This window comes from Bos mutus, chromosome 7 (genome assembly GCF_027580195.1).
Source record: "Bos mutus isolate GX-2022 chromosome 7, NWIPB_WYAK_1.1, whole genome shotgun sequence".
Lineage (NCBI taxonomy): Eukaryota > Metazoa > Chordata > Mammalia > Artiodactyla > Bovidae > Bos > Bos mutus.
Window position 1 is genome coordinate 27,345,677 of NC_091623.1, and position 19,701 is coordinate 27,365,377.

The following is a 19,701-nucleotide window of genomic DNA, read 5'->3' on the forward strand; positions in this document are numbered from 1 at the left end:
CCATTATTTTTTTAATAATTATTGTTTTCAGACTGTTGCTAGGATTATTATCAACCAGACACCAACAGCCATTTCTCTCCCTAGGCCTTTCTCAAGAGAGGCAGAATGGTCTAATTGGGATCTTTGTTTCTGAGCTTATTTGCAAAACAAAAACAATGGCCTAGAATGTAATTGCAATTTTATCTTTTGAAATTGACAGCCATCTGTGGTTCATGAGAAAAAAACCCAAGAAGTAAAGCCAAAGGAACACACAGAGGTAAGTAATCATTATTAGGACTTGATATCATAAGATGAAGCCTTTTTTTTTTTTCCCTTATTTTTGTGAAGGATAAAATTTTGAACTCTCATCTTTCAACACTTAAGTCCTACCTAGAATGGCAGTTATTTGTTTTTCTGTTAAAATGGCACCTCTGTGTGGCATCAGCAGGTATTGCAATTTGCTTGTGTGATTCTTGCTGAATTTGGAGGGAAGGAATTGCATTGTTTCAAATTTTGTACCCAAAGTGAAATTTGTCACATGTAAATCATACTAATTTAAATTCTCACAATTGACTACATAAAACACAAGTGTTATGAATTGCTTTCTACTCCTCAGAGAAAAGTAGCAATATGTGTCATATTATTAACCCCATGGGGTGTATGCGTGTTTTCAGCCAAAAAGCCTACCCAAGCACTCATCAGATACAGGAAGCAAGCATGCTCCTAAGGAAAAAGCCGTTTCCAAATCAAGCGAGCAGCCACCATCAGAGAAATCAACAAAACCAAAGGTAAATAAAGCAGACAGATGAAAGAAAGAAAGAAAGTGAAGTCTCTCAATCGTATCCAACTCTTTGAGACCCCATGGTTCCCCCAGGAACCTACCAGGTTCCTCTGTCCATGGAATTTTCCAGGCAGGAGTGCAAGATTGGATTGCCATTTCCTTCTCCAGGGGATCTTCCCGACCCAGGGAGTGAACCCAGGTCTCCTGCATTGCAGGCAGATGCTTTACCAGATGGATAGATGGGAAAACGCTAATGTCAGCTAGGGAATAAGACACAGATCCTCTACCTACACTGATGTGTGTAGGTGACTCTTCGGAGCTATGCCAAATGTATCTAGTATAGTCAAGATTTGGTGCTGTCACTTCCCTGGTGTTGGAAATAGCCTTGAGGGGACCTGGGACTATGTAAGGCCTGAGGAGGGCATCAGACGGGTCTGGGGGATGTTCCGCCATGCCCTGTCACTGCCCAGCAGTACTCAGTTGTGACCAGGGAGCAGGCTCCGGTGTCTTACAGAGAGGAAGCTGGGAGTTGAGGCTGCCTCCTGCACCCCTCTTCTTGTGGCAGTTTAGTTGCCAAGTCGTGTCTGACGCTTGCTGTAGCCCACCAGGCTCCTCTGTCCATGGGATTCTCCAGGCCAGGCCACTGGAGTGGGTCACCATTTCCTTCTCTAGGGGATCTTCCCAACCCAGGGATTGAATCCGGGTCTCCTACATTTCAGGTAGATGATTTACCGACTGAGCTATGAGGGAAGCCCTCTCCTTATGGGCTGTGGGAATTCAGATGCCCTGCGTGATCTGCTCCTTACCTGGAGGTCTTAGAGTTTTATGGCTCTTACTGGAGACATCAACTTACAGAGCCAAAAAAATCAGAAATATATTGTGTATTTCCAGAACTAACAGGAGTCATATATAAGAAGAATAAAATCTATGAGAAGGACTTTTTCGTTATGAGCTCTTGGAAGACCGTGTATCTTGTATACAACATGCCTTGTATCAGGATTGCCGTGTGGCCCACTGACTGCAGCCACTTGTGTATGTTATTTGGCTTACTGGAATTAAAATGAATTTTAATTAGCCGCTAACAATTACAGTCAGAATAGTTCATATAAAATGCCAATTTCTAGCTTCTCTTGAAAAACTGGAATCGCTGGCAGCAGTGGGCCCCCATGGCAACACCTGACTGGCGTCCTTACAGCCTGGTGTGAGCCTCCCCGGCCCACCTCACCCGCGTGGCCTCTGTAGGCTCTGGCGTCCAGCTCTGTGTGCCCCGCCTTGCATCATGTCCAGCAGAAGCTAGTGACCATTTCCCTACAAGATGCTCACTAGGGGAAACGGGCTCCCTGGTAACATTTGAAATGTTTGATCTTGAAAATGGTCATTCAAAGTTAACTTAGTTCTGTCGATCTTTTAGACCAAGTCACAGGACAAGATCTCCGGTGGTGGAAAGAGCGCTGTTCCTGCTGCTGCTGCTGCAGCATCTGCCGAACCAGCTGACAAGGTGAGCACACGTGAAAGATACGGCGTGTGCGTGGGCCCTGACACTTGTCAGGTCTGTTTATGAGAAACATATGCTCAGCGAAGACCCCTTCTCCCTGGGTTGGCCTCTGTTTAACCATTCAGTGTTCCAGCGCCGTCATACCCAAATAACCTGTCGTTCGGTAAAACTGAACACGTCGTGTGTGACATTTGATGAAGAGGAGCGTGCGTCTAAAGAATAGAGAAGAGAGCAAGGCACCAAAAATGAATTTAAAATTCCTGTATTCAGTACAGTTACCGGGCACCTGCCATGTGTAAGGCCTCATGTCAATACCAAGAAAATTAAAATGCAGGTGGACTCAGACCCTGCCAGCAGGATTTATAGGTTTGAAATGAAGCAGATAAAACTGCTGTGAGCATTTGAATTAGCATTACTCTCAGCGTTTCATATGAACACTACCGTCCTGAAGCAAGTAAACCATGTGCGGTCACAGCACCTACATGAATTGATAGGGGAGATTTTCGACGGGGGTCTCACAAGCCCTCTCAGGAGTATATGTGCCCTGCTGGCAAATTATGGGCAGCTTCTCGAGATCCTTTGAAGGGACTAGCCTGAGACTGTAAGACAAGAAATGGTCTGCTGGTTCTACTCAGAGCAATACAGAGTTAGCAGTTGGTTAGTAATCAGTTTGGAAGTCATCTTGTCCCAGAATTGCTAGTACTTATTTCTCTTAAAGCCACAGGTAACTAATTGCAGTAACAATAAGATGGAAATGAAAGCAAAAAAAAAAAAAAAAAAAAGTAACGTGTTTATTTTCCTGCTTCTCAAAATGGGAACTGTTATCCCCCTGCAGGCTAGATGGTAAGGAAAGTCATAGGATAAAAGTATGGCCCAATCTCCCTGAAACATCTGTTTTTCTTAGATTTTGAAAAGGATAAAGCACGCTTATTTTTCTCCAAACTAATGCAGATACCAGGTGGCATGATGGCAAAATTTACATGAACTTTAAATGGAAATACTCAAATTTTAAACTGTTTTGTTTTTCCCAGCAGACCCCCCTGTATGTCCCTTGAGACTCCCCCTCCCTACCCCAGGGTACACCTCACTCTCTTGTGTTGATGAGAGATACTTAGATGCTACAGATGGAAAAGTGGATAGCTTAAAGGCGGAGGATTGGATCTCTTGGAATAGATTTAAAATGCACTCAAAATTTGAAAATGTATGCCACACTTTATTTAGCCAGGGTTATCTATAAAATCAAACAGTAAAGTCAGGCAAGGTTTATATGGGATTCTGCTGTGCATTGGCTTGTGCTGGGGCTTGGGGCAAATTATTTCACTTTTCTTTGCCTCTAATTTGTCTCCTAGAAAATGACGTTGATGAGACCTGCTTTTTCTTTTTCAGTCCACACTGTGTGTAAAGCACTGTGGACTGTGGTCTGGCTCTGCAGGACATTGAGCTGCAGGCTGGCCTCTCTTTTTTTGGATGTGCTGTGCTCAGTCATGTCCAGCTGTTTGTGACCCCATGGACTGTAGCCCACCAGGCTCCTCTGTCCTTGGGGATTCTCCAGGCAAGAATACTGGAATGGGTTGCCATTTCCTCCTCCAGGGCTTCTTCCGGACCCAGGAATCAAGCCCGAGTCTCTTGTAGCTCCTGCATTGGCAGGCGGGTTCTTTACCACTGAGCCACCTGGGTATCCCTGGCCCCTCTAATGTGCCTGGGGCTGCATTCAGGCAGATTGAAACAGGCCCCCACAGGGAGCTGTTTGTGGAGACAGGGATTCTGTCTGATTTGGAGAACCCGGGAGGACTTTGAGTGCGTATGGTCTGAGTAAGTCATAAAAGGAAAGCTGGGCTTACAGGCTTGCAAACATAACAAGAGAGAAAAATAGAAGTGTGATCTGAGTGCAAAGGGCATTCCAGTGTGGGTGAAGCACAGGAGACATGAGTGGGAGTGTAATACCAGAAAGACAGGTCGAGGCACTGCTGAGGAGGACACTGAGATGCATTAATCCCTGTGGTAATGATAATAGCTGGCCCACGTAAACACTGGGGATCAGAGAACAGATGGAGCGATGTGATGGGATTAAAACCAGGCTGCAGGAGGATTAAGTGACTTCAACGGCTACAATGAGACAGCATAGAGACTGGAAAGAGAGAGGCTGGTCAGGGGCTGTTCTGGGGAGTCGAAGTCAGCCTGAATTAGAGCTAGGATAGAATCAGTGAGTAGGGAGCAAGGCAGGAGGTGTTGCAGAGGTGCAAGCTAAGAGTCGGACACGACTGAGCGACTTCACTTTCACTTTCCACTTTCACGCATTGGAGAAGGACATGGCAACCCACTCCAGTGTTCTTGTCTGGAGAATCCCAGGGACGGAGAAGCCTGGTAGGCTGCAGTCCATGGGGTCACACAGAGTCGGACACGACTGAAGCGACTTAGTAGTAGTAGTAGTAAGATCTCAGATGTCCTGGGACCTCAGCGTCTGAATGGACTAGGTTGGCAACCCTAAGGTGAGACAAGAGAGCCGGGTATCACTGCTAGGTTTGTGCCTAGTGCAGAGTCAGCACCCATGAGGCGAGCATCTTCTTAAGCGGGGAGCCCGGCCCTGGTTACCACTGACGGGTGGACAGAGGTCAGAAGGAGGGGAATTGGTGGAGGTGGAAAACGGATGCCTGCCTTTGGACAGGCTGAAGTTTCTGAGGTGTCCCAAGAGAGAGGTGATTCAAACATTGCTTTGGAGCCCAGGTGACGATGGAGAAGGAGAAGCGGGCTGGGGGGAGAGAGTGACACTGAGTGAACACCTGCCAGAGGCTGTGGATGAATCGAGGAACTGAATTCAGTTGCCAGGACTTGGGTTCACCCTGGTGCCTCCACAGTATCTTTAATACAATAATCACAGCAACTGCTTATGTAGTACTTCGGAAGAGCTTAGCATGTGCCCAACCACCAGCTTTCTCACTGTGATCGATTAATTAGTTGAACCCTCACAACCCTCTGCAGTAGGTGCAGTGACTGCCCTGGTTCTCACACATGAGGATACAGAGGTTCAGAAGGAGACGTGACCTGCCGGCAGCCTCTTGGAGCCAGTGTGTGTTGGGGGCTGATGTGCAAACCCAGAGCATCTGAGCCTGTACGCTCCGCCTCCAAGCTCTGCTGCGTGGATTTCAGAGACCTTCAAATAAGACAGTTTTCTATTGTCTTCAACCCAATGACCTCACCATTTAGTTCCTGCCTGGCCCCGAAAGCATCTGGCCCCTGATCCTAGAGAATGATTGCCTGGGCCCAGCAGCACAGTAGAAACACACAGAGTGTGTGGGGCAAGGAGCAAAACAGAAGATTTGCCAGAGGCGGCAGAGAACAGAGGCCACAGGTGCCAGCGTGGAACCAGGGTGGTGCTGAGAGAGATAAGAGTCAGGAGACGGGTGCTGGGCAGAGGAATGGAGGGAAGATTATGATGTCTGGGTAAAGGCATGGAAATCGCAGGTTAGAAAGTTGTCAGCAGTTACTGACAGAGCAACTGACGCAGTGGTGGGAAGGGCATTCATTTCACGGAAATGAAAGAAACAGTGTGTGATGATTTGACAAAACAAGGGGTGTGGAGGTCTTGATGTGTGGGTACAAAGACTGAGAGAACAGCGCCTAGAAGCAGTGGCTGCCTTGTGATAAGAAAGAATTCATGAGCGTTGCAAAGACTAGCTGTGGGTCCTGGGAGAGGCAGCCAAGAGCAATGAAGAGATGGGTAGACCTGGATTCAAATCCTAGTGCTATCCTTTACTGAGTGACCTGAGAAGTGACTCAGCCTCTCTGAGCCTTGTTTGTTGCATCGATAAATGAGATTAATATCATTGTTATTATTACTTCTGCTGTTCTGAAAAGTATATAACACGTATAATGTCTGGCACAGAGCAGATGTCCAGTGTATGAGCGATATTATTTATGTTACAGCATATTCATTTTCAAGTATGTAATATTATTAAACTTGATGAAAGTATATGAGGAGTTTTTATCTCTTTCTCAACCCCACCAGAATAAAGAAAATAAATTGTTAACATCGGCCGTACCAGCTGAATCCAAACCAAGTAAACCGTCTGGAAAGGTATGAAGACAGCAGGGCATTTTTGCATAGGTATTTCTTCACAGTCTCTGTGTTTGTCATGATCCGATTTCTCGAGGGCAAACAATATGAGGTGAGGTTAGCTTAAAGGACCTTTTTAATGAATTGTTGTTTGAAGCTAATGAAACTGGGTTGGAAGTGTGACTTTCTTCATGTATGTCTGTAACATTTTATATTATAACCCTCTGTTCTGAAAACTCCAATTATATATCGAGGAGTTTACATTCCAGTTTCCCTCCTGCAAATGTACTTTCTTTAAACAGAGGTTTAAAGGAATCTAAAGAATGCCAGGCACTTCTTTATTCTGAAATTTCCAATTGAATCACCCCAGAGCTAACAGACCCCAGATTCTATTACACAGTCTGGTGAGTTCCTGAAGTTGTAGTAGATATATGGTAGTTGCAAAAAAAAAAAGTAAGCGAGCATTTTTAAGCTGAATTAAATAGTAAAGGGTCTTTCTTCAACTTGTTATTTTTCCCTTTGAAAGCAGCTTAGTCTTCACAATGAATCATTAAAAAATAATAATAATAACAAGTTGTTTTATTTATTTGGCCATACTGTGAGACATGTGGAACTTCTCTCACCAGGAATGGAACCCTTGCCTTGCAATGCCCCCCTGCCGTGGAAGCGCGGAGTCTTAACCACTGGACTATAGGGGAAGTCTCACAATGTATGATTCTTAACCTCAAAAATAGGGTGGAGTCACTGTTTCTTTTACCATTTTAAGCCCATATCGACAGAATAAACTGTCTCTTCTTATAAATTTAACATCCCTTTCAGGAAATTTCTATTTGTAAACATCCTCAGACAAGCAAGTGAACAGAAAACCACAAATGAATAAAAGAGCACAGGGCAATCCGTTTATGAGATGCATTTTATTTGGAAGAGGTGGAAACAACTGATAAAAAAACCCAAGCATCTTCCCTCTTTCATATAGCAACATGGTCATCATTCTTTGCATTTTGTTTTCTTCTTTCTTTTGACTATCGGTACAGTGGTCTGGCAGCCATAATGAACCATATGCTTGTTCCCCTAGTTAATAATGCTGCTTATTTTGCTGCTGCTGCTAAGTCGCTTCAGTCGTGTCCGACTCTGTGCGACCCCATAGACGGTAGCCCACCAGGCTCCCCCGTCCCTGGGATTCTCCAGGCAAGAACACTGGAGTGGGTTGCCATTTCCTTCTCCAATGCATGAAAGTGAAAAGTGAAAGTGAAGTCGCTCAGTCGTGTCCGACTCCTAGCAATCCCATGGACTGCAGCTCACCAGGCTCCTCTGTCCATGGGATTTTCCAGGCAAGAGTACTGGAGTGGGGTGCCATTGCCTTCTCCAAATAATGCCTTTAGACTTACTGAAATTGTGATTCTTACTTGAATGTGCTTTCTATCTTGCCAACCTAGAGTCTGTACTCTGGGACTTTAATAGGTTCTATTACAGGCCAGATTTTAACCATTTTGATAGCTGAAGAACTTTTGGTGTTTGGCATTTTTCTACATAGAATTTCTTTTGATGATTAAAATGTCAAAGTGAAGGATGTGCAGCAAGTAGCATTTACATATCTGCTCTGTTTTCCAGTCAGACATGGACACTGCTCTGGATGACTTAATAGACACTTTAGGAGAACCTGAAGAGATGAAAGAAGATAACACAATATATACCGGACCGGAAGTGTCGGTACGTGACCTTGATGTCTCTAAAGATTCGTACCTAGTGAGTAAGAGGGCTGGTAGGTCATGGCCCTGATGCACGCAAGGATGCACCGTGTTCTGTCACTTGAAGAGAAAGAGGATGCTGTTAGCGTCCGTGGTAGCAAATGAACATGAGTGTTGTGGTTGGAAACTGTCCCAGGGAGCTATGCAAGCTGTGTTGATCAGCAAACACCGATTGCTTGTTTCTTCTGAGACTACAGCTGGGATGTACTCTGTTGAGTCACAAAGACTTACTTTCTGTCTTCGAGGTTTACATCCTCATGGTTTCCAGATATTTCCATCCTGTGACTTGAGCTTATTCTGACGTCTAGATATTTTCTGCCCTCAGTTCATTTCTATTCCTGATTCATAAAAAGCAATTGTATATTCTTTGGTATTAAGAAAGATGTTCCATAGATTGGAAGAAAATATTGCAACAGACACAACAAAGGACTTGTTTCTAGAGTTTATGAAGAATTTTTGAAAGTGAGAAAAAACAATCCAGTATAAAATTAGGAGAAAATTTGACCAGTAGACACATGAAAGTCTCCCTAGTAATTGGGAAAATGATACTAAAACGCAGAGGGATAGCACTTCACGCTTACCTGATTGGCAGAAGTGTAGACGTCTGACACGTGACAGAGGCTGTGGATGTCACCTGAATATAAGCATTCCCTCTAACCAGCACTTCCACGTCTAGACAGATTCCCGGGAGGGGGCCTTGCACAGTGTGTAAGGAGTTATAAGAACAGGTGAAACATTTGGAAATAATTGCATTCAACAGGAAACAAGATGATGACAAGTGGAATGCTTTATAGTGGTTAAAATGGTTTGTTCATGTATCAATATGGTTTCATTACAAAAGCATAATTTTTGAATGAAGAATAGTACATTGCAGAATGATAGTAGAATTTGATCTGATACCATTTATGTAACACTTGAAAATAGGCAAAGTAATGGTGTATATTGTTTATGGATACTTATATGTGGAATAATTGTTTTAAAATATACTCAGCTTTATACTGATGGATGTGATAAAGTTTGGGGTGGTGGCTATCTCTGGAAAACAAGGAAGAAAAATTGGATTGGAGAGTGCTAAAACAGAGATATCACTCTGACTTTTTTTCATTACATAAGAAATAGCTAGATCTATTGAGTTATATAGAAATTCACTGTTACCAACTACTCTTTTATAGGTATATAAATATTAGATAATGCAAATTATTTAAAAATAAAATGTATTTTATATAGGAATCAAATTTAATATATTGGTTTGAATATTTTATAGCATTATTTATGGGTTAAGCCAATTAAATATGGGCAAGTATCTGTAGAAACATAAAATTTCAGAGTTGCATAAACTGCTGGCTTCTTAATGATTTATATTTAATCTCAATAGTTCCATAAGTTAATAATGCAATAGTACTTTGATTTAAGAGTTATGTATACAACATTCTCAGCTAAAATCCCTATACGTACTTTTTTTTCCCCCTAGGATCCAATGAGTTCTACCTACATAGAGGAACTGGGTAAAAGAGAATCCACACTTCCTCCAAAATATAAGGAACTTCTGAATGTAAGTTAAATAGTTATGTATTTACACCTTATTGTTTTCTCTTTGGAATTATAATTTTTATCACATTAATATATCCAATTATTTTAACTTAGATAAAATAAGGGGCTTGTGAAACTATCATTACTCTGAAGCTCACCGTATTAGTTTGATGAGGCTGCCGTGTCAGAGTGTTACAGATTGGATGGCTTAAACAACAGAAACTTACTATCTCACAGTTCTGGGGGCTCGAAGACTGGAATCAAGATGTGGGCAGAGCTGGTTCTGTTTCAGGCCCCTCTGCTTGGTCTCCACATGTGGATACCTCTGTGTGGAATAACTCTACATCTTCTTTCCATGTGTACATATCTGCATGTCATCTTTTCTCTATGTGGATCGCTGGGTCACTTCCCCCTTTTATAGGAACACTGGTCATATTGAAATAAGACCGATCTTAATGTTGTCATTTCACCTTAATTACCTCTGTAATTAAATTCAATACCACTTCATGGCAAATAGATGGGGAAACAGTGGAAACAGTGGCTGACTTTATTTTTCTGGGCTCCAAAATCACTGCAGATGGTGATTGCAGCCATGAAATTAAAAGACGCTTACTCCTTGGAAGGAAAGTTATGACCAACTTAGATAGCATATTCAAAAGCAGAGACATTACTTTGCCAACAAAGGTCCATCTAGTTAAGGCTATGGTTTTTCCAGTGGTCATGTATGGATGTGAGAGTTGGACTATAAAGAAAGCTGAGCGCCGAAGAATTGATGCTTTTGAACTGTGGTGTTGGAGAAGACTCTTGAGAGTCCCTTGGACTGCAAGGAGATCCAACCAGTCCATCCTAAAGAGATCAGTCCTGGGTGTTCATTGGAAGGACTGATGCTGAAGCTGAAACTCCACTACTTTGGCCACCTGATGCGAAGAGCTGACTCATTGGAAAAGACTCTGATGCTGGGAAAGATTGAGGGCAGGAGGAGAAGGGGACAACAGAGGATGAGATGGTTGGATGGCATCACCAACTCGATGGACATGGGTTTGGGTGGACTCCGGGAGTTGGTGATGGACAGGGAGCCTTGGCGTGCTGAGGTTCATGGGGTCGCCAAGAGTCAGACACGACTGAGCGACTGAACTGAACTGAAAGGCCCCATCTTCAAATAGAGTCCCATTCTGAGGTTTTGGGGGATGGGACTTCAGCATGTGAGTTTTGGGAGGATACAGTTCAGCCCATCCCATTCACTGAGGTATGCATTTTGCTGACTGTAAGGATTAATCTTGCCTTCTCAGCATCATCAAACTAATATTTGTTTCAGAAAGAAGAAGGGATCGCAGGGCCTCCTCCAGACTCCTTGGTGAGTTTACATAAATGTCTTCCAAGATCAGATTTAACATTTTTCATATCTTTGGTTGGGGGAATAGTTATCAATTCTGTATTTTTGGATTATGACTATAGTGATCTCTGAATCAGATGAAGTTTCCATCTATTCAAAGGAAGAGGGTGGGGTTGGGGGTCATTTCAGTGCTTGTTTATTTCCTAATTAGTTTTTTTTTGAGGGAAAGAAGAATGGGACAAGAAAGTTTTAGGACAGAATAAATATTATTAAAAATAGGATGAGAATATCCTACCAGCATAATAACAAGTACGTTGAGAGAAACAGAAAAATATGCACTGAGCATCCAATTTCCTCCCAAACATAGGCTTTCATCTGAGTTATTTCATTAAGTATCTCCTTTGGTAGTCAAAGACTTGCACGAGTGCATTCACCATTTGCTGGGTTTGTAATCTGTTCTGTCACTTAAATGGTTCCCATGTGTGACCCGTCGTGCTGCCTGTTTCTTTAGAAACCCCTGGGGCCCAATGATGCCATCGATGCCTTGTCATCCGACTTCACCTGCAGTTCCCCTACAGCTGATGCAAAGAAAACTGAGAAAGAGGTATGGTTTTTAATGCCCTTAGGGAAGCTTGTTAGAAACTACCTCCCACTTTAAGACAACGACTTTTTTTTTAAACTTCATTTTTCACTTCACTGCGTCTTCATTGCTGTGTTCGGGCTTTCTCTAGTTGGGGCAAGCGAGGCCTGTTGTCTAGTTCGATGTGTAGGCTTCTGCAGGGGGCTTCTCTTGTTGCAGGGCCGGGGCTCTAGGTGCACAGGCTTCAGTTGTTGTGGCTCGAGGGCTCTAGAGCACAGGCTCAGTGGTCTTGGCGCACGGGCATGGTTACTCCAATGCATGTGGGATCTTCCCTGGCCAGGGAGCGAACCTGTGTCCCCTGCATTGCAAGGCGGCCTCTTAACCTCTGGCCACCAGGGAAGCCCCAAGATGCCAAGGCTTTTTACTTCTGGTTCTTACCGTTTGGTTCATATGTTTCCTTCATCTGCCAGTCAAACCTTCTTCTGTATTTTATTTTTCAGAAATCTACAGAAGAGGCTTTAAAAGCTCAGTCAGCTGGGGTGATCAGAAGTGCTGCTCCACCCCAAGAGAAAAAAAGGAAAGTGGAAAAGGTATCAATAATTACTTCTTTGAACTTCAGCACGGTGCCCTGGATAGCAGTTTGGTTTCCTGAGGCTGATCCAGCTGACTGGGGGGGAAGTCTCAATAGTGCATTATACCCGTAGACCTCCTTTACTCCCCTCAGGCCTTGGGCCTGCGTGGCATAGTGAAACCAGTCAGGCTTATGTTGGTCGGGCAGGCCTTCTCTGTTTCTACAGATGCTTATGGGTGATTTTGGCACACGTGCCTTGGTTGTGGGAAAAGACTGTCTCACTGTTACATTACACAGAAGGGCAGGACCCCAGAGACACCACTCTCTGGGGACATCAGATCTTTGACTTGATTTTCTAAAAGGCCTAGAGTCCTGTGACCCTCAAAGGGAGCGTTTCTGCAGTTACTCTGTTCACCTTGACCACAGTCAGCTATAACCTGCTTCTCAGGAATCCTGAAAGGCGGCCCTGCAGCTCTGGGCTGGATGAGAAGACCTGCCCTGTCTGCAGATCACCCAGATACTGCAGGGAGGAGTTTTCTGTGGGTGCTGCTCTGCCTCTGGCTCGTGGAGTGGCCAGTTTATTTTTTATCTGGAGGAGCAGAGAGCACCACACCCCTGAGAGTGGGAATTCCTACAGCTGTGAGCCACTTCAGGGCCCCCTGCTTCCTGGGCTCCGCTGGGCTACAGGACAGGGTTATCAGAGTCATTTTTAAGGGACCTAAGTTTAGAAAAAGAAACACAGTACTTTGATACGAGTATTTTACAATTATTACTCTACGTGCACCTCTCGCCTCCTAAGAGGTGAAGTGCACACCCGTACAGGAGCCCCGTTACTGTGCAAACGGGTCCTACCCCATGTTTCCTGTCACCGGTAAGTTCTTATTTCTTTCTCCTTTTTTTGCTGGGTTTCAAGTAGCACTGCCTTCCTAGAGTCCTTCCTCAAGCCACAGCTCATTCCTAGAGATTTACTGACAAAATGTGAATGTCATGAAGAAGTAGGTGGCTTATCGAGGTTGAGGAGAGCGTCTCGTTTTTCATGTACAGAATTCTTTGCTTCTCCGCAGGATGCCATGACTGAGCACGCCCTGGAGGCCCTGTCAGCCTCCCTGGGCACCCGGAAGCCGGAGCCGGAGCTCGACCCCAGCTCCATTAAGGAGGTCGATGAGGTACTGACCTGGGGGTTCACGTACAAAGCCTGTTAGTCTGCAGCTTACAAGGTTACGAAACTAATGCCCAACATATGTTTAGAACTTTTGTACCACTTTTGTTTTTATTAGAGATCTCAAATGAACTGTGCTTTGTTCTGCTGTACTTTCAGAGTCTGGCTAATTCAGGTATTTTATTGCCAGGGAGTTAACAACCAGGAAGGATATTTGAGTGTTTGTCTTATAAACCATCTAGAATTGTCATACTTCAAATGAACGACTAATCTCCTTTGCCAATTCTTAAGTGACACCTGGCTAAACAAGATAACATAGAGGTGGTGGCCTGATGAGAAACAGGTTGTCTGCTCGTATGGAAATTAGAAATCTGTCTTTGCAAAAGGGTTCTAGGTGCTTCTATTTATAAAGAAAGAGAGGAGATGGCTGCAGATGGGGGTGGGAGATCTTTATATAACTCTGGGGAAAAGTGTTGAAACCTTGTTGCCAATTAGAATAAAATCAAGCAATAATTGCTTTATAACTAAAAGGAATGCATGTTTAGAGTATGGAGCTGGGGAGTTGCTCCTGTTTGGTAGAGGAGTTTTCATGTTAAGTTTCAGTTTTTAAGGGATTGCTGAGGAGTCCTCTTGGGGGAAAAGAGGAGGGGAAGCAGAGGGATGTCCTGGGGCCACCCTTGGCCAGGCAGTGGTGGGGAGACCCTCCGGAGCGCCCGCCTACCAGCTCAGGTGGGACCTGGTGGCTGTCGCTGTCACAATGCTGCAGCCTCTGCTGTCACTTCCTGTTCCGGGTCTCCGGAGGAAGGTGGGTCTCCGTCACTTTCAGCAGCTCCTGGAGTTTGGGACCACCCAGTCCCCAATGGGCCAGTTTCTATCCTCAATCTTTTTTGAGGACTCACTGGGTGCCGTATGGCACGAAAGGCTTTACGAAGGCGAAGGCAAGGGAACGGGAGAAGCCGCCTTTGTCCTCCAGGACCAAGTAATGTACAGGGAGAAGGGGAACTTGGATTGCAGCGGGGTGCGAGGGGGCACAGCATCTGGAGGAAAGGGTGGTCCTGGCAGGACCCTGGGGGTCCACCACTGAGGGCTCCGTGGCAGCCCGCTGAGGGCACTTCTGCCTTGGGGCTGTTTGATTAGGGTGATTTAAGAAGATGATAATTTGGGGAGGGAACGTATAGACATAAATCCCAGGATGAAAAGACTCTTAGGAGTGACTAAAATCAGATGAGTGGATATGAAACAAGTTATGTCAAAATAAGTTTTAAACAGTTTGGGTTTACAGATGTAGAGTAATTAAAGTGTTAGTCACTCTGTCGTGTCTGACTCTTTGGGACCCCCTGGACTGTAGCCTGCCAGGCTCCTCTGTCCATGGACTTCTCCAGGCAAGGATACTGGAGTGGTTTGTCATTCCCTTTTCCATGGGATCTTCCCAACCCAGGGATCGAATTCAGGTCTTCCACATTGTAGGCAAGTTCTTAACCCTCTGAGGGACCAGTTCAGTTTAGTCGCTCAGTTGTGTCTGACTCTTGGCGACCCCGTGGACTGCAGCACGCCAGGCCTCCCTGTCCATCACCAACTCCTAGAGTTTACTCAAACTCATGTCCATTGAGTCGATGATGCCATCCAACCATCTCATCCTCTGTCATCCCCTTCTCTTCTTGCCTTCGATCTTTCCCAGCATCAGGGTCTTTTCCAATGAGTCAGTTCTTCGCATCAGGTGGCCAAACTATTGGACTTTCAGCTTCTGCATCAGCCCTTCCAATGAACATTCAGGACTGATTTCCTTTAGGATGGACTGGTTGGATCTCCTTGCTGTCCAAGGGACTCTCAAGAGTCTTCTCCAACACCACAGTTCAAAAGCATCAATTCTTTGGCACTCAGCTTTCTTTATAGTCCAACTCTCACATCCATACGTGACTCCTGGGAAAACCAAAGCTTTGACTGGATGGAACTTTGTTGGCAAAGTAATGTCTCTGCTTTTTAATACCAGGGAATGTGTTAAATTTCCTCTAGAAAGCTAGCAAACTCTTAAAATTTAAACAAAAAGAACAGTTCCTTTTCACTCTTTCCACTAGTTTTCCTTTTAAATTATATATAAAGTATGAAGATTTTCTAATCCTCTGGATCCTTACATTGAGTTTTAGTACCTGATCGTGAATTCACTACTTTGGTTAGTCTGCTGTGATAACCCCATAAAGATTGATATGGTATAGGAGTCCATGGCCACTCCAGCACATTCTACGCCAGGGGATGCTTCAGAGAGGAGGTCCATGCCTGCTTGTCGTTCTCATAAATAATGTACCATGGCATATTTATTCTGTAGTGATACCTCATTATTAATCTCCCCGGATTCTAGGGCTTCGCTGGTAGCTCAGTTGGTAAAGAATCTGCTTGCAATGCAAGAAACCAGGGTTCTATCCCTGGGTCTGCAAGATCCCTTGGAGAAGAGAATGGCAATCCACTCCAGTACTCTTGCCTAGAAAATCCCATGGACAGAGGAGCCCAGCGGGCTACAGTCCATGGGAGTTGCAAAAGAGTCAGACATGAGTTAGCGACTAAACCACCACCATTTTTAGTGCTGTTAACTAGTCTGGAACTATGTCAATTCAGGGATGTTTGTTTTCATTGCCTATTGAATACAGACCACAGTGCAGACATTTAAGAAATATAAAGATCAAAGAGGAATAGAAAGGTATCTAGCTGTGCATATGACTCACTGTTCACAAGCCCAAGTGGGGGCACAGTCCTATATGGGTGACTCTTCCATGAGGACTGTTTTATAGCTGGAGACCTCACAGATCCCTGAACTGGGGAGAACTACGGTGTAATAGGATGTCCACTATATCCTGAAATAGAATATAACTGGAAACATTTTTTTTAAAAATCCTTTCATCCCTTAATGACGGCTATTATTCTATAGAAAAATAAAACTATAATACCAAAGCCTAGAAAAAGTACCTGGCTTATTAAAAGTGCTCATTAAATATTTTAAAATTAATCAACTAACTAAGCATTCGATGGAGAACCACGATCTTAGGCTGAGACGTAGGTGGGAGCAATAAGGTGAGCTAGAATTAGCTAAATACCACCCACCCCACAAACACGCACACATACATACACACACTTTTGTGCCCAGTAGCTCCTTGGCTTGTGATTTAAATCCATGTCTTGATACTGATACAGATTATTACATAGCATGAAACTTCACATTACCCACCAGTAACTTAAAATGTAGACGTTCCGTCCTGAAAGCCACTGATCTGCTGCGGCAGTGCACTTCTACGTACGTGCATTCGGTTGCTCGTGGTTCAGTAATCCAGTGAATCTTGGTGTTACTGAAGGGAGTTCTTGTAAAAGAGGTAAAACCAGTTATCCATGTATCAACCAGATTTGTGATGGGATGTCTCTCCCATTTCTCATCTGTTTAACACTGAACGAGTTTAACACTCTTGAGCATTGTTTTTTTTTTTTTTTTTCTCCCCCTTAGGTAAGTACCTCATTGAGTATGACAGATGAAGGCTGTAAAATCATTGCAACTAACTTGTGCACTCTTCTTAACTTTCTTCCAAGAATATTTATTTAATTTTCTCTGCTGGTCTTTACAAATCAAGAGAGCTAGGTAAGGGTTCTTAAAGAAGTAGCCCCGTTTTACAGCTGAAGAAACTGAGGCAAAGAAAGTCTGGGTGGCTTCCCAGGGTCACGGAGACAGGGCAGGGACGCCTCCCCGGGACTCCTGGCTGGCTTGTTTTTCCTCCACCTCCAGTCTCCCTACACCACCTCCTCCCGGCCGCTCACTAGGCCCTTTAATCTGATTGGGTCTTCTCCTCAACACCCATGGAGTACATAAAGTGATGTCTTATTTTACCTGTATTATCCAATTTTTTTTTTTCCTCTCCACTTTCTTTAGGCAAAAGCCAAAGAAGAGAAAGTAAAGAAATGTGGTGAAGATGAGGAAACAGTCCCATCGGAGTACAGATTAAAACCGGCCACAGTACGTTGCTCACCTCGTTGCGTGCCGGCGGCTCGCTGCTCCTGCCCGTGTGTCCCGTGGCGCCCTGTCTGTCCCCAGGAGGCTTCAGGGCATGTCTGGCCAAGTTCAGATAACAACTCTGGAAACCCTGAAACTTTTATTTTCTGTCCTGAACAGTTGAACCCTTTAAAAGAGGGTTTCCTAAGTAGCGACCATGTGTGGTCACTAAAATTCCCACAAATTCAAGAGTTTCAGCTATTAACCATACTTGACATAGATCCTTAACCTTAAAGTGGAAGGAATAATTTGGAGTTTATATTTTCTCTAACTGCCAATGGATAAAAGCACATAGATCTTGTAAGTGGTAGAGAAATGTATAATGATTTACCAGTGTCTTCAGTGAAAGTGGGTTTGGTTTGGTGTAAGGAGACTGGACTTATCCCTGTAATTATATTTGTCATTTATCTTTGAAAGAATGCACATAAATGTATGATGGGAAATAGTTGTAATGCTTATATATGGAAAGTATAAAGTATCTTAAGAAATATTCTAGAATGTGAATGTCCAAACAACTAAAACAGTTTTATAGGAATGAGATCTACCTCTTCACCCTGGTTGGAGAATCAAAACCTTTTTTTCAGCCTTTCTTTGATGAAGCTGCATCTTTCTTGCCAAAGAACCTTTTAAAAAATTCTACTTCCCTATCCAAAGATGGAAATTATTTTCTAGTAACTTAAAAAAAAAAAAGTACTTGCATTGTACTTTATAGCATTGGGTCTTGATTTTTATAACTCAGCTCCTTATTCTGATACGTTAATTTAAAAAATTAATTTGAAATACAAACTCACTCAAACATATCAGAAAAAGACAGTCTCTTCTCTCATATCCTGGAATTTCAAAAACAAACTTAATGGAATAAGAAAGCAAAATTTTTTGTTTCATTTTAAATGAATTTTCAATTTCATTCACAGGATAAAGATGGAAAACCACTCTTGCCAGAGGCTGAAGAAAAACCCAAGGTGAGGAAATAAGTTTTTTTCTGATACTTAAAAAAAAAAATACAACTGTAAGATATAAACAGATAATTTTCATAGACCAGATCTCACTGTGGAGACTCATATGCCAGCCTAGTATTAAGGAGAAAGGAACCTTTGACAGCAGCATTTGGCCATTATATTTTAATGATTATTTTTAATGATTATTTACCTCATGAATTATTACCTATTACAAGTTTATAGGTGACATTCATTGTACATAGGAGCTGATATCAAGAGGGCCCTCAAATTAGGTCATTAGCATTTACTTTGATCCTATTTTTATCATCAAATGCTCTGATTCTACACTACCTTTACTTAATTTGGTATTAGCCAGCATAGTGACCTGTCATGATGATACTAAGCAACTACATATATTAGTCACTTACTGTGTGCCTGACACCACACTAAATGGTGTTTGTGTGTTAGCATTTTGAGAACTCGCTGAATGAGGAAGTCACTATTATTATCCCCACTTGACAGGTGAGGAAATTAAGACATAAAAGGATCCTGTAAATAGCCCAAAGTCAAATAGCTAGCAAGTAGCAAGGCCAGGGCTCAAAACTCAGCCTGTCCATCTCTGGGGCCGAGCTTCTGAATTACATGCCATCTGTCTGTCTTAGATTAGGGCATGTGGAGATTTTGACCAATTACAGTAAATAAATAATACTACTTCACCAGAAGGAACTAGGGATAACAGAACTTTCCTGCCAAACCCACGTTCTCATAGAAAGGGAACATATGATCTGTGTTTCCTCTGACTTATTCATTACGGAAGTCAATAGGAAGTAGAAAAAGCAATCACATAAAAAAAACCATGCAGCTCTTCACTGGAAATGGGCAGTTTTATTTGAACAAAATTACTTTGAAATTGAAGTATCAGGAAAACTTTTAGCTGAATAAACCTTTAACATTTTTTATGGTACTTGGTGTCAATATTCATTATTTGTTGCGTGACATTTATCTTATATTGATAAATGATATGTATGCCCTGTATAAATTAGCTTTGGGTTTTAGATCCTAAAATGCAACCTAATACATGTTAACTAGAAAAACTTTTTCTCTAGGAAAGCATTTTTTCTTCTATCAAAATAAAAAAAAATATTGATATGGCCAGAGCCTTCTTTTCATACTATATAATATTCCTTATATTACAGCCCCTGAGTGAATCAGAACTCATCGATGAACTCTCAGAAGATTTTGACCAGTCTAAGTGTAAAGAAAAACAATCTAAGCCAACTGAAAAAACAGAGGTATGTTTCTAAAACTTAAAATCTCCAGTTTTGGTCGTTTTTCAGTGTTTGTCTATGATCTTGAAAATGCCAAGACCAAAAGTATTTTAACAGGAAGCAGCTGATGAAAAGGCCTGTTTTGCCATATTTTTTCACATGCTGTGTTCATCTTGCCTGTTTATGGATGTGCTTTGTTTTCCCAAGCTGATGCTGATACTCTTGCAGTTTAAGTCCT

The 19,701-nt window shown here is 43.0% G+C and overlaps 1 protein-coding gene across 8 annotated transcripts in view; it reads left to right on the forward strand.

Moving 5' to 3' along the window:
- The window catches only part of CAST (calpastatin), a 131,720-nt gene that overhangs the window by 84,614 nt on the left and 27,405 nt on the right, over positions 1–19,701 (forward strand). For all 8 annotated transcript variants that reach the window (XM_070373166.1, XM_070373165.1, XM_070373168.1 and 5 more), the window contains 13 exons: positions 200–256; positions 654–767; positions 2,172–2,258; positions 6,262–6,330; positions 7,921–8,019; positions 9,529–9,609; positions 10,903–10,941; positions 11,432–11,524; positions 12,001–12,090; positions 13,136–13,237; positions 17,138–17,221; positions 18,172–18,219; positions 19,392–19,487. In XM_070373166.1, coding sequence (XP_070229267.1) covers positions 200–256; positions 654–767; positions 2,172–2,258; positions 6,262–6,330; positions 7,921–8,019; positions 9,529–9,609; positions 10,903–10,941; positions 11,432–11,524; positions 12,001–12,090; positions 13,136–13,237; positions 17,138–17,221; positions 18,172–18,219; positions 19,392–19,487 — 1,059 coding nt within the window. The remainder of the gene's footprint in view (positions 1–199; positions 257–653; positions 768–2,171; positions 2,259–6,261; positions 6,331–7,920; positions 8,020–9,528; positions 9,610–10,902; positions 10,942–11,431; positions 11,525–12,000; positions 12,091–13,135; positions 13,238–17,137; positions 17,222–18,171; positions 18,220–19,391; positions 19,488–19,701) is intronic.